Source organism: Argiope bruennichi, chromosome 9 (assembly GCF_947563725.1).
Source record: "Argiope bruennichi chromosome 9, qqArgBrue1.1, whole genome shotgun sequence".
Classification (NCBI taxonomy): domain Eukaryota; kingdom Metazoa; phylum Arthropoda; class Arachnida; order Araneae; family Araneidae; genus Argiope; species Argiope bruennichi.
Genome location: NC_079159.1, coordinates 32814517 through 32830476, shown reverse-complemented (window position 1 = coordinate 32830476; position 15960 = coordinate 32814517). Strand labels below are relative to the sequence as shown.

General features: G+C 30.7%; 1 protein-coding gene across 5 annotated transcripts in view; it reads right to left on the bottom strand.

Moving 5' to 3' along the window:
- The window catches only part of LOC129983687 (cyclin-dependent kinase 14-like), a 162622-nt gene that overhangs the window by 61663 nt on the left and 84999 nt on the right, over positions 1 to 15960 (bottom strand). For all 5 annotated transcript variants that reach the window (XM_056093272.1, XM_056093275.1, XM_056093271.1 and 2 more), the window contains exon 5: positions 10760 to 10941. In XM_056093272.1, coding sequence (XP_055949247.1) covers positions 10760 to 10941 — 182 coding nt within the window. The remainder of the gene's footprint in view (positions 1 to 10759; positions 10942 to 15960) is intronic.

The following is a 15960-nucleotide window of genomic DNA, read 5'->3' as shown; positions in this document are numbered from 1 at the left end:
AGAAATTAGTTATTGGATCACGATTATATTGGATACTGAATACGAGACAAATAAAATTTTGCTCCAATCTCTCCCAAGGTAATCTTCATGATTGAAAATGTAATCAGAAACCCTCTTTTTCCGAGTGGAACAATCTACTATTGAATTGGTGGTTCTCCCAAACAATCATCAAGTGTTGTCTTTCCAGTTTCGGTTCTATTATGGAAAAAATACGTTCTTGGACAAGATGGTCATTTTGCCTTTGTCTTCGCCTCTGAAGCCTGAACATGGGGATCGGTACAAAGACACCGGACAAAGGGACTGGCGCATAAGAGGCATGAGACAAGAGATAAGGGAAGGAAACCCACAATTGGTTGCCAAGGTAACGACTGAAATGAAAGACAATGACTACTTTGGTGGACCAACTCCAATTTATCTTCTTGTCTATATCTCCTCAGAATTTTCGGGTATGCGTGTAGAACATCTTGTAGGAGTTTTTAAGGGAGGTGGGGAGGACTTGCGGTACAAAGAAAGCTTGGGGGATTAAGAAATCAATTATGTTATATTGTTCGTGGTTGTTATATATTGGTTCTCTATCTACCTTAGAAGTCTATCAATCATTCTTGGTCTTTATAGTCCAAACATGAAACTATTTCTATACGAAAAGCTCTTATTCATTGGAAAAATATTACTTCTAACATAAGGAAGCCCAAGTTACAAAAATGACATCCTTAAAATATTGTAGATATATATGATTAAGCAAAAAATTAACTATACTTTGAACCATGAAAAACAAGAAAAAAAGTAGTTGGAGAAAAATAACGGAACAAAAATTCGGTAGACAAAGCTTTTTCAAAATGTAATAAAATTTTTAAATACTACCCATTACGTAAAAACTAAACAAATATAATGTCAGCATAAATTAAAGAAGAACTTTAAAAAATTGTGAAAGGTATATTGAAGCTTGAAAATCGAAATTGAATAAATGTAAATGCAGAAAACATTTTAAAAAAATCTAGTAAAAGAAGAGAAAATGTCAGTCGTTTTATTCAGAAGAAACCAGACCCATACTTCCTATGAAAATATGTACTTTTATTTAACTAAACAATTTTGATTGTACTGCATGATCAATTTTGATATTAGTGCAATCCAAATTGCTGAATTAAATGAAGTAGATGTATCGTAAATGCTGTAATACTTCAAAATTTTGTCGAATAGCCTTGATTGATTCAGCAATAATATTCAGAAACTAGTTTCAAAGAATTAAAGTAAAGAAGTTTTTGTTTCTGTATTATTAAACGTGTTGAATTTTATTAATTGAAACAAATCAGCAAAGATATTTATTAAAGTGATAATTTATGAATCGATTTTGTTTTATAAGCATATGAAATGTAATTTGATGTTTGCTAAGGAAATATGTTTACAACAAGCAATAAAATTACTTTAATAACAAAAATTCAGATATATCATTCAACTAATTATTTTGTCACTTAATTGATTCCATTTTATTTTATCTTATTTTTAATGTAATTCATTTTGGCAGAGATAGTAAATTTTTTTGCAAATTAAAACATGTTTCCAATAAATATTAAAAAATATCATTACATTGTGAAAAAAAAAGACATGAGCATTATATAGAAATAGCTAATGCTTGCTTCTTCAACATATATAAAGACAAAGTTCCAACAGTATGATTTAAAATTTTTGCCAAGAGATGTGTTAAAGCTTTTAAAATAAATAACATGATCTCTTCCAGACTTAAACAGAACTTATGATGTAACCAATTCCAGTTTCTGTCGAGTAGTAACATAAGAAATAGATGTATATGTAAAAAAAGGAAAGAAGCAAATTCTGAATAGATTAATACAAAATATTTGGAAATCGTTTTTTTACGTTAGAATTTAGTAGACTAAATGCTTTTTAAAGTTCTTATTGTCATTTTCAATAAAAGATAAAACAGAAGATATAACACACTATACATTCAGAATAAAAAGAAAATCACCACAAAATTTTTCAAATTTAATTTCCAAAATAGGCCTCTGACGAAATACTAAGATAAGGCAGCAAGTGCCTATATAAATTTATTCTTCCTCCCCCCCTCTGTCATTCAGGTATAAAACGCGTGGGGATGAATCTGCCATTGCATTGAATTCCAAAACGAAAGAAAGAGTCATACAATATTAGGATTCGACGTTCTATAAAAGAAGAGGTTAGACACGTCAAAGAAACTGGATTGGTTGGTTTTAAGCTTCCGTGGTCATTAAAGCAACACACAAGAATATACAGAAAAAGAAGTTTTTGTTATCTTAGTATCTTTATTCAGTTGTGTTTCTACATCATTAAATAGCATTTTAAAAATTTTGAGACTTTTTATACTGCTTTGCAAAACAAAAGCTCTTTTTAAAAATATATTTATTCATTTATCTTAGCCTCTTGTAATTTAAAATAAAGACAATGATGGCATGAATAGCATCGTTGGCAATAATAACGGAGAAGGAGTGTGTGTTGAAGCTCTATAGGCCAGACTGTTTGACCTGGAGCTACCATATTTGGCAGAAGGAAGAAAGAACCATATGCTTAGAAAAAAAAAACTGCATTTTTTTAAAATTACAGCCACTCACTCTATTACCACAGAATTAAGTTATATAAATAGGGATTATTATGGCTGTTATGCTCATTAAATATCCAAACTTTTGCATGAGAAAGAAACGGCCAACAAAAGTTCAAAGAAACCAAAGCCAAACTATTGCTAAAAGGCTAAAAATCTTTTCTATTACTTCTTTTAATATTTACATTTCCATGGTATTGTAATATTGTGTTAAAATTACTATCCACAATGAGACTTCCTCTAATTTCTTTGAAATCGACACATTCTGTTAACAGCTGGAGCTCGGAGCTTTTTGGTGGTGGGGGGAAGATTTTAATTAATTCAAATTTAAGCACATTTTTTGGTGTTCCTTCGCACTGATTAAGAAAATTATTAATGCCCCAAAATTTTAACACCATTTTAAAATTAAAAAATTAATGTTTTTAATGGCATTAGTTCAATTATAATCTATTTTCTTTTTGAATGCTGACAATTTCTTACTTTTTTTGCATGATTTTTCGAAGACACTTTTCATTGTTACAATGAATTTCAAATAGCTTTTTATAATTGTTAGCAAGTTTATCAAACATTTAAGTATGCAATTTTCTTACATTGTTGAAAATTAAGGAAGTAAGACTCTTCTTATCTGTACAGCTTAACATCTTGAATAAGAAATTAAAGGAACAACACCGCAAAAGACAATGCGTGGGTATAATAACTGGATAGTTAAGTTTTACGATATAAAGGAATTTGGCTCCCTTAGAAAGATTCATGTAAACAGTTAACATAATAGATGAACGGATACTGAAATAATATGGCATTAGTTTCAGTCGTAATTTGATACCTAAACATATTTTGTTAAGGGATTAAATGCTGATCCATCAAATGCATAAAACATTTAATTGAAATTAAATACACACACTAATTTTAGCAAATTATTTGGTTGCCAAAGGCAGCTTGTAAAGAATAAAAACAGTTTATAACTATGGATAATCCGCATGAAAGCTAAAGCCTCCTCAGCAGATATCTAACAGGACAACATTATCCAGCAACAGGCAGCAAATAAAAACACTGACCCTTTCTTTTTATTGGCCGTTGAGGCTTTAAAGATGTGTACATCTGCCATTCGAAAAGACGCTAGCGGGATCACATCTGTCAACGGATTGGACGCCAAATCAGAATGAAGAGCCAATAAACTCATCCTTCGATGTTCTGTAAAGCAAGGCAAGGCACGTCAAGGAAATCGAATCCATCTACTTCAGGATTTCTTGGTCTTTAAAGGATTACACTGGACAATTGCTGAAAGTCCCGTGGGATGCAAGGGTCTTTAGAGGGAGTCCTCGCGTGTCCTTATACATCCTCATATGAAACTTTAAAAGCAATAGAATTGTTGAATTGTTTCTCCTTAGGGTGTCGTGGAGGCGTGAAAATGGAAGCTGGTCTGGATATTTTTAAGGGAATAAGTGGAAATCCAAAGTAAATCTTTTCTTTAAAAGTGTCTGTATTGACAGAGTGAATCAAATGCTGAGGGTTGTTTGAAATATAACGTACGAGTAGCTGTATTTTCTACAGATCATTTGAAGCAGGATTTTTACTGATAATCTTTATTTTAAGGATAGGTAAAAGTTTTTAACGATATTTTTTTTAAAGAAATGAAATAAAAAATTTCCAGGCTTATTTCCTCGATGTTATGTATGAAATTGTTATTATGCCACTTTTAATGCAATAATTGCAAGAGTGAGTGTTACGGTATACACAAAAGAGCAATGACAGTTTGAATCTGGAGTTAAAACTACTTATATACACCATATGATTATACATTAAGAAAACAAATTAACTCAGGTCACATTTTTAATGTTACTGAGAATGAATGTTGGTGAGAGAGCTTTGAGTGGCTGCATTTTCTACAGATTCACTTAATTCAAGACATTACGGATAAGTATTGTTTTCAAAATTAATTAGGAAATTTTTAAGAATATTTATTATTGTCAAAACTGAAATGTAAAATATCGCGTTAATTCGCTCATTAGTACGACATTTACGATGATTAATGCAAGAATGAATGTTATAGTACAAAGAACTCATGTGAGAAATGTTCTAGTGCGAAGAAATCATGAATCAGTCATAGAAATCTAGAGTTTAAACTTCATAAGAAGAATTTTAGCATATCCTAAAAGCTGAATATGAAACAATTCATACTCATTTCCCTTGCTTTCTTCAGATTTAATAAAATATTTCATTTTATTATCGTTCGCAATTTCTTTTGTTGCCAGTTTTAATTGTAAAAGAGAAACTCTGTAAAACTATATTTTATGCTATATTATTATAATTATGATTTTAAGCAAATAACATTTTCGAACCTTATAGGAAATAGTTAAATTTCGTTTTAAGGAAAAAAAAGGATTAGATCCGTTCTCACTTTTTAAAAGGTTTGAAACTTAACTCGAAACTGCTCTTTTATTTTCAGGACTCAAACAACAACGTAAAAAGAGCCGATATAAACATCTTGTAAATATATTTATATTTAAATTACTATATATAATTTTTATTTTCAAAATTCAATTACTTTAATCGAATAATTTGAATTTTCTAAAGAAAATCCTTTTCAATGGATAATTAAAGCTCAATTTTATAATAGAGGATAATCATATACTCAAAATATTTTACAATGAATGATTCAACTCAATAAATTTTAACTTTATTTTTTTCCTTTATACGAATATTTTATTACATTCTTACAAGAAGTTAAATATAGACATTGGCAATAAAACAATTCTTCTCACACTAATTATATTAGTATGAGGAGATTATAAAAAAATAATGTTACATTTTTTTAGCGTTTTGACTTTGAATATAAAAAATAACATTACTTTTTTATATTCAAAATTGAATTATTTTAACCGAATATTTTGAATTTGTTCAAGAAAATTTGTTTTAAAGGATGATAAAAGTTCAATTCCATGGCAGAAAATAATTATGTACGTACTCTAAATAATTTAAATGAATCATACAACTAAATGAATTTTAATATTTTAATCTTTGCCTTTTACGCGGATATTTTATTACACTTCAACAAGAAGATATTGGCATTGATATTAAAGTAATTCATGAGGAGGTTATAAAAATAACGTTATATTTCTTTAACGTTATGATTTTGAATATCAAAAATTTACGTTATTTATATTCATCTTACGTTAAATATTGACATTGATAATAAAGCAATTTTCCTCATACTAATTATATATCTTCAAGTACAATCTGTGGCTTTCTTTCATCATTTGTACACTGAAAGAAATATATTAAATGAAATGTCTCTTATTAGAACCCATTCAAGATACGATCCAAAGCTTCTTATAAATTATTCAGCGCTCTATTAACACTCTCCTTAGAGGAAAACCCGTAAAAATACAAGAATCCATGCCCTAGTTCTATGCAGAAAATAAGAGCATATAAACGAGGGTGTGTCATGTGTACAAATGATGTCTCCACGTTGTCGGCTAATCAATTTTCTTCTGACGCCGGTCAGTCTACGACCGGACTTATACCTGAGAAACAGTAACCAAAATCGTGCTAAGAGAGGATTACTCAATCCCATATCAACTGCAAACACGACAGGGTCGTTACTTTTCTGCATGTATTCATCGAACCAAGCTTAGGGGGTGGTGTATCAGTTATTAGTATCCATTTCTACGTAAAAGAGGGCGTTTCTGGCTTAGTATTGAGCAAACACGTTGGCGAATGATACTGTATCATTGAGGAGATTATGAGATTCAGTAAAAATTCATAGGATTGCAGTTAAGTATTTGGGTTGAGGGATTATCGTATGTAATTTTTCGTCATGATTTTGATGAACGTTAATGGTTTGGAAGAATGGGTGAATGACTTTTGGATGAATCATCAAAGCTATTTCAGTCGCTTGAAAGAAAGATTGAAAATTTATTAATTTTGTATTATTAATGCATTAATTACATGCCATGATAAAATAAGTGTGTAATATAATTTTGATTGCACTGGAGACTTAGTTTTAATTCAATAATTGGTTTGATTCGGGTAATCGCATTTCTACTTGTATAATTGCTGTCGCAGAAATTTTAAAATTCATATATCAGACAATCTAAAAATCACTAAAAAATAATACATTTACCGTATTTTTCCTCCACTTCGATTAGATCAGTTAAATTAATATTCTATTTTCTTAAAGCTAAATATGATTAAATCCATGGATCATAATGATTATTTATTCCTCCCATAGATTTAACAATTCTCCACTTTCTCGTTAAAATAACATCCGAGCTCAACGAATATTGCACCAGAATGGGACAATCTTTTCTATTTAAAGTCTCTCTTTCTCTTTTTTTTCCTTTCGAGAGAAACGAGATTTTTTTTTCCTTAAAAATCTCCCTTAACCTATTTTTCAGAACCGTCTTAATTTTGAAGATATTTGCCGACAACACCTTAACAGATTTTCGATCCAGTTCAAAATGTTTTTGTGTAAGGTTAATTATGTGCAACAGGCTTGCACACTGTAAAATAGAGCTATAATTCAGTAACGACGTCCAGTGACTCTTTCACATCAAACTATCAGATATTAATTTAACAGTTTTATGATGTACTTATAAGCATCCAATATGATATATTAAATTTAGTTCGTGAAAACACACAGACGGTTGAAAAAATTACTTAAAAATCAGAACGATAGAAAATAATAAAACAAATGCAAGGTTCAATGTGACGATCATTATATAAAAGTTATATTTGACAAAACCAGAAATCAAAGTTACTTAATGATGAAGGTCGTAAAAGAGGTGTTTTCTATTCTACCATTATGTAATTCATTTTTATTTTTACTGATTATATTTTTTATCATAATGGTTACTATTTATATTCAGGTTCTTTCGCTAGAGTGGAAAATGAATATTTTAATTACCAGCGTATTGTTATTGTGTGCGATTCCAGACATATCCCTCAGTTCCTTTCTATTCGTTGGTGAACAATTTGTCTATGACAATGCAATACCTGAATTTACAGTTTATATCATTGGACAGGATATATTTTATTTCTGAAAATCAACCGATCAACTATGAATTTCCTTAAAAATAGTATATACGCAATGGCCTTCAGGATTAAAGTATTCTTATGTAGAATATTTTAATGAAAAAATTATTTTTATATAAGATATTATAGTACACAATATTTTTAATCATCTAAATTAAAATTAAATTAAAGTGAGAATATTATTTGAACTACAGGATGTTTAAAAATCGCCAGTAGCTAATTTTCTACAAAAAATGTTTGTATTTATTCAATTATGCATTAAATTTTGGAAAATTATCAAAAGCAAAACAATTGCACGAAAATTAAATTGATATCATTGGAAAATTAAAAGTTTGAAACTTAAGACGATATAAAAATATTTCCCGAACAGTAATTTGTTGTGATATTACTGCGAAAAAAATTCTTCAAAATTTATTCAAAACTTTTATTTTAAAAAATAAGAGTGCAAACTGTGGGTAAATTCAACCCATTTTGTTTTTGAGCATATATGAAATATAAAAAATAGACAACATCACATTCTAATCATCATAATTATGAAGATTACATTAATCATCATAATTATGAATATATCATATTATAATCTTCTTTAATTTATCAATTATTAGGCACTTTTTATTAAAAAAATATATGTATTAGTTTCAATTGGAATAAATGAGATGATAAAAAATAATTTAAGCAGATAAAATATACGATGCCTGTTGAATGTTAGATGAAGTGCATTACAACCAAATGCAGAAAGCTGTAGAAATTTTACTTAATATTGGATAGATTTTTTCCAAGAACATATAATTGCCAGTATATAAAAAAACAATTTATTTGATGCAAGATTCTTTTAAAAATGAGTAACGATTAACTTATATATTTAATATAAACCTAGTGAGTACAATTCAGAGTTAGTGCTCAAGTGGTACGGAAGAAATAGATCAAAATGAAAAGTGCACCAATTCAACAATAACAAATATAAAAAATAATGACGATATTTCAAGCAGAGACTTTAAAACACAATATTGCCAGTCAATGACTCATTATTTAGTGGCCTAGAAAATTATCACAAAATGCATAGTCGATTTCCATATTATTCCAAAAGTAATATATTTCCACTTTCTCCACCAAATTCTGAAATTGGAAATCTGTACAAGAAAACAGGAGTATTGATGAATTACCCGCTTTTGCACCTGCTGAATTTCTTGTAAAAACACCAAAAGGAAAACTGCTACCCTAAATCAAATAATTCAATAAATTTTTGACACTTATGTTGTTCCAATGAACTTGCCATGGCAATTTTTCAAACTCAATATTAAAACGTCAAACTTTGGCAACAATTTGACGATTAATAACAGTCAAAGCAAACCCAAGTGCATATTGCTCGTTGGCAACATCGTCTGTATGTAATGAAAGCACCTTCTACAGATGCTTACATCACCCCAGAGTATATTGGTCCTTGATGCCACCTTTCTCAATTAATCTTTTCTTGGTAAATATTGGGCAGGAAGAAATATTTTTCTCCAAGTCGCGGGCTTTTCCCAATGATTCCCAACCTCCTTTCCCTGGAGCACCTGTTGTTGCCGCTTTACCGGACATGGACGTCATTAATTTTCGTTTTCTGGACCCGTCCGGAAACCCGGATCTCCAAGATCGATGACGTGGAGTCTGATTAGAAAAGGGACACTTCCCAAGGGAGGGAGGTTTTCATTTTTTATCTTCTGACGTTGCTCTTTGAGACAAGCGCGCCGAAGTGTGAAATGCGGAACTTCGTTCTATCAGACGATTTTGGGGTCCTTTCATTAACATTCATTAAGTTCAGAAACGGATAAGGAGATTGAGATAATCAATGATTAAAAACTAAGGGATGTGATTTATTTTACTAGAAATAATGCAATGTTCGAGGCGGGGGTGCAATCAACACGGAATTCTTTGCATCTTCGTTTTGAAAGTGATTAATATATTCGGACTGTTAAAATTGGATGAGAGACGCAATTAATTACTTTTTTCCCCCTTGAATACAAAATTCCCATTAATAAAATTACCTGAGATGATGTAGACGTTTTTCTTAATTCTATTTATTATTTTTTTTTTCTTATACATTTTAAAATTATTTTGGCACTGGTTTCTTTTTCCTTTGTGACAACTTTTAGAGGTATTGTGTTAAAATAGAGTACTAGTCATAATAAATTTTGAAGAATATTTTTGTAATACATTAGATTCCGTAGTTTGACACTCATTACTTCGACACATCCTTTAGTCCGATGCAACTGTTGGAACACGTTTCTTGGTGATGAGTCACTCTTCCCTATTAAAACTAGAATCTCCCCCTTTTCAGTACATTATCCGTTTGTTTAATGTACTCCTGCTCAAAACTTTGAGATATTGTTAGCTCATTCTTCAGGAATAAAAAAAATGTACCATTGTATAAGTTGTATATTATATATATGATTCCTATATAGTCCTGACATTCTATAATTCAGGAGGTGTCTGCTCCCATATTAACAGCATTAATTTAGTCATTTTAACTAGCTTTGATTAACCATTTTTTATCATACTAAACAAAAAATATATTTAAATTAGGAAAAATGAAATATAGTAATGAAGTATTTTGCTATACAAGCAAAGCGGCGAAATCACACCATTGAAGTTGTAATTTTTATTTTGTGATGTTTTTCGGAAAAGAGGTGGAAGGTTTTAGAAAAACATTCATGTATCTGGAATTCATGAGCTTTGAATGAAATAAAAATTGGATCAGTGTCTTAAGTAAGAGACTCGATTCTTAGTTTATTTAAGACTCGATTCTTAGTTTATTTAAGACTCGATTCTTAGTTTATTTAAGACTCGATTCTTAGTTTATTTAAGACTCGATTCTTAGTTTATTTAAGACTCGATTCTTAGTTTATTTAAGACTCAACTCTTAGTTTATTTAAGACTCAACTCTTAGTTTATTTAAGACTTAGTTTATAAGAGGCTTGACTATTAGTTATTATTTTAAATATATAGATTTATGAAAATTTCCAAAATTATCATGCCTAGTAGTTGGATTTCTAAAGTTTCTGTTTGCCCCATAATGTTTAGATAACAATCATTTGTGCAAGGCAGTGATTACATAATATCAGGTGCTAAGTTCACAAAAACGGACTTCAAACTTACCTCGTAAGTGGAAGTGGAATTCTTGGCATATTTATTTGGATCTCCAACGTTGAAGAACTCAGACTTGGGCCTGGGTGGAAGTCGGGGACGGACATCCAGGTCGCTGGTCTTCGAGAACTCGCGACTCAGATTGGACTCTCCTGCTGACCACTGGCGTTTCATTGGCGATCTCAAGCCACCCACTGTAAATAAAAGAAAGGGAAAACTTTAAGAATATTTTCACAGAAGAGAATCGCTTCGCTGCTTCATAAAAATAAATTATATTAATGATTAAAGCCGCCGTCTAAAGTCGAAGGTTTCGCACTTCATTAGATGCAACCCCCTCAAATTTGTAAACTTTTTTATATTAGGATGGATAATAAAGTAGAGACATAAATTTTTCAATGAATATAAAGGCTAATTTTATTTTATCGACAAGTAAAAAATATAATCATATAAGTTAATTTTTGTATCAAGAAAATCCTCCATTCCGTCAGAGCTGGCAAGATGTAATAAAAAGGTGATAGAAATAGAAATCAGATAAAGTTTAATTGAGTGCGAAAATAAGCTTAACCGTTGTTAGATAGGTAATCACTTCGATTTGCCTATGGAAATGGATGCTCATATCTTTTTAAATTATTACCTCAAAAAATGACATTCACATTATCTTAAACATGACATGAACTTAATTTCCATACATTTTTTTTATTTTTAATATTCTTTCAAAAATTGAATATGATATACAAACTCTAACAAGAGTGTTAAATTTACGATGAAATACAAAATCACCTATTAAAACATTCAATATCGTGCTTTTGCTAAGTTATGAGATTAAAAAAAAAGTGGCTTTAATTGGACATTTCCGAAGTAGGAATTTCATTTATTTCATTTCTAATTTGCACGGACAATGAATATATTATGAATATGAATATATTAAAACGATTCAATTATATTTAGTCTTATAAAAATACAAGGAAAAATTTAAAAAATGCATCCCATATAACAGTCTAAAAAGTCAATAATCTAGACAAGGGGTCGGCAACCTGTGGCTCTTTTGATGTGCGGCTCACCAGTTCCATACGAAAAATTTATAATTTATTATCAAAAACCCTTAAAAAAATATTTTGAGTACCTAATCTTTCAACAGCTTCTATCAATAAAATCGTCAATTACAAATCGCTACGCTTAACATGACCGTAATGAGAAATTTGAACTATTGTTTTGTTCTTAGAGATGAGATTCCGTGACACAATTTATCTTTCAGCCAATTGCAATTCATTTCTGTCTCCCCCAAACAGCCACCGTCTAGAGCAGGAGTGGCGAATCTTTATTTTTTCTAAAGAAATGTTTAATGAGGTATAAACGTGCCATCAAATAATGTTGACTTTGATTACTGGGAAAATAATAAAACTAAAAACCAATAACTCACAACTCTTTATTTACAACGAAAAAATACATTTTGTATAGTTTTTTATATTAATAAATGTTTTAGTTATACGTGTAATTAAAGTTAAAGTAACATTAGCGTGACTTCTATTATTGCAGATAAGATGACACATAACTTTTATTAGGATTGTAAGATGTTACTTTTAACAGAATGCATGCTGAATTGGAGTCATCTGACAAACAGTTTCTAAGCGCATCTTTAATGTTATTCATCTCTGAAAATAAGGTATATGCATAAGGTATGCATAGGTAGACGAAAATATGTTTAAAATAGCATGTGCCAGCTTCTTCAAACAGTTAAATGTATCTGGAATGGAATTTTAGGTTTCCAAAATTTCGTTACAGACATTTTTGCTTCTATTGCTTGTTAATCTTTTTGCTTCAATCAATTCCAACTTTTTCCTTGTCCAAATCCATATTGAACTAGACTGGAAATTAATCAGTTGCATTTTAAAGTTTGCCGTTCCCAAACAAAATCGAATTGGGACAAATTCAGTTTATCAAATGAAGTGACATGCAAATCGTTTTGATCGGTGGCGAGCCCAAATTATTGTGTCGCGTGCCATTGGTTTGCCATTCCTGATCTAGAGTCTAGACAACATGTCCAGACTCTAGACATGTTGTCAGTCAGTTATCCTCGGATAACGCGGTCGACCTTACATTGCATGCGTGTTAATTTAATCGCTTGCGGCTTTTGTGTGTTCATTCGCTTGTTATTTGAAGAAGAATACGATTTAGAAGCGAATTATCTTCTCAAAAGGTATGTAGGTGTATAATGTAATAAAATCAGTAACAGAATTGGATTACATATCTGAGGATCGTGTTAACGAAGTAACAATGGTAAATAAATTATTTGCCATTTTAGACAGCTAAGTAAAATTTTAAAAAATCATTTTTTCAGCTCCTGCCCCAGCATGGATCTGGTAAAAAAAAAAAAAAGACAACTGAAGAAGAAAACGGAGGATTCAATCAGGATTGGATGGGGTCGTTTGCATTCACATGCAACGCAGGTGGCCTTCCGACCTCTCTCATTTGTCATGAAAAAGTCGCATACAATAAAAAGTCAAATTTGTAGAGACACTTCACTACAAAACATACCCAATTTGCTGGTAAATATCCAACAGGTGACGCACGAAAAAAGGCTATTTAAAAGCTCCAAAAAACAGTCAAGTTCCATGCTAAGTAATTGGGCGCAATCTTCCAATAATGCAAATCTGGCTAGCTTTGCAGTATCATTAGAAACTGCAAAAAGAGGAAAACCATTCACAGATGGGGAGTACGTCAAAGATTGTTTTATACGTGAATCTGAAGAACTGTTTTGAGATTTAAAAAACAAAGCAGAAATTAGGGGGAAAAATCAAAGATTTGCCATTATGTGCTAAAACAGTGCAAAATAGAACTACTAAAATGTCTTCAAATGTAACACATATGCAATTGGAAGACATTCAACTGGCTTCTTCCTTATCACTTTCTATAGATGAGTCTTGCGACATAAAAGACATCACATGTTATCCTTTTCATCAGGTATATATCGTCTCAAGGTCCAAAAGAAGAATTTCTAGGATTGCTACAGCTCTCGGGGCAAGCTCGTGGAGAAGATATAGCAAATACTGTGCAAAAATGCCTGGGAGACAATGGAACCGATATAAATAAAATCGTTTCTATAGCAACTGATGGAGCCAGAAGTATGACAGGAATACATAGAGGGGTAACATTAGTTCTTCAGAAAAAAAAATAAAAATAAACCACGAAATTCTAACGTTTCACTGCATGATTCATCAAGAAGTGCTTTGTTCCCAAACATTTCCAGCCTAAATAGTTGAGGTCACGAACTTGGTAATTAAGATTATTAACAGCATCTTGGCAAAAGCACTCTACCATCGACAGTTTAAAGATATCCTTGTAGAAATTGATAGCCCGTTTTCTGACCCACTTCTGAACAATAAAGTGGGATTGCTTTCCAGAGGTAACGTATTGCAACGTTTTGCTTTGTGCTTGAGTGAAATGAACTAACTAAATGAACTAAATCTGAAACTGCAAGGAAAGAGCAACCCAGCCTACGCTTTGCTTGAAGAAGTAATTTGTTTCGAAAAAAATTACTTCCTTTTGTTGAAGACATGGAGAACGGTAAATTACTTCATTTTAAAAATCCGAAGCAATATCGCGATGAGACCAATGCAACTATTGACAGGAATTACTTCAGCATAACATGAAGGATCGAGGATCTAAGAGATTCGAGCAATTCACAACAAACAAAAGTACTCTCGCGTTCATAGCAAATCCTCTCAACACAAATACAAATGAGATCAACATTGACCCATTAGGAATTGATGCTGGATCGCTTCAAATGCAATTGCTAGATTTGAAAACCAAAGACTTCTGGAGCGGAAAGTTCACAGAACTCAAGAGCAAGTTGGGAGAGTTGGAGGTCCAGAAATGCACGCACATCGTAAGCGGATAGCTCTAAAAGAAATTCCGCGAGTTGAAGCCCTCATATTTGACGCATGGAATAGTCTTCCAGAATGCTACAGTGAAGTGAAGTAGTTGGCGTATGGTGTGCTGCCGATCTTCGGGTCGAGATATTCGTGTGAGCAAGCGTTCTCTTGCATGAATATGATAAAAAGTAAATTTAGAGGTCAACTAACAAATAAAAATCTAGAGTCGTGCTTGAAACTTAAAACAACAAGCTATAAACCAGATTTAATCAAACTTTCAAAAGGCATGCAAAGCCAATGCTTCCATTAATGTAACTATCTATACTTGTATTTTTATATGAATAATATTATATATGTATTATATTTGTATTTTTATATCCGCATTTAAAGCCGTTTATTTAAAATCAAAAATCATATATATATATATATATATATATATATATATATATATATACAAATACACTAATGTTAAATCGAAATTTTTTTAAAGGCTCTTTAAAAACTGGAAAAATTTGTAAATTGTTGTTTTTGGCACTTTCGTTTCAATAGGTTGCCGACCCCTGATCTAGACAAATAAGCTGGTTACCAAATACAATTAGTGTTTTTTAACAATCGAAATTAAGGAAAGTCAAAATGATGCAGAATTTAGAATAGTGCTTGTAAAAAGACTCCAAAGTGCAAATGGCTAAAATTAAAAAAAAAAAATCACTTGATGATGATCTTATTTTAAAAGGGTTGAATTTAATTTCCTTACTTCATCGGGAGGAATTAATATTATATAATTATTTACATTATACTTACAGTGGCAACAGTAAATAGGCAACAAAATGTTTAAAAGAGGGCTCAAATTAATATGAAAATGTTTTCAAACAAAGAACAGAAGATGAACAGAGTTTTTACTGAAGATGTGTTTTGTACATACATTTATGACTTAAAAAACAGTAAATATTTGTACCTGTATTCTTTTATTTAAAGAAAATTATCATTTTTATGTATTTTAATACATAAAAATTGATGCATTTTAATACATAAACACCTCTGTTTTTCGTTATTAAAGTATTTTTTAATAATAATTTGGAATTAAGAAACGAAGATAATTGATAGTTCACTGCATTTCATTTTAACAGAATTTTGCATTAATTTTAAGTATTTAAACAATTTAATCATTTTAAAATATTTTACAGTATATCAGTAATTAAGAACGGCAAGTAATTCAAAATTAATAATTTAATAAAGAACGATATTTGCTAAATAAGCAGCTTAATTCCTAGCTAATTAGGATATTCTATTCAGGCTGCTATTTTAAACACAAATGGTATTCATTTCTTAAAGATCGTGGAA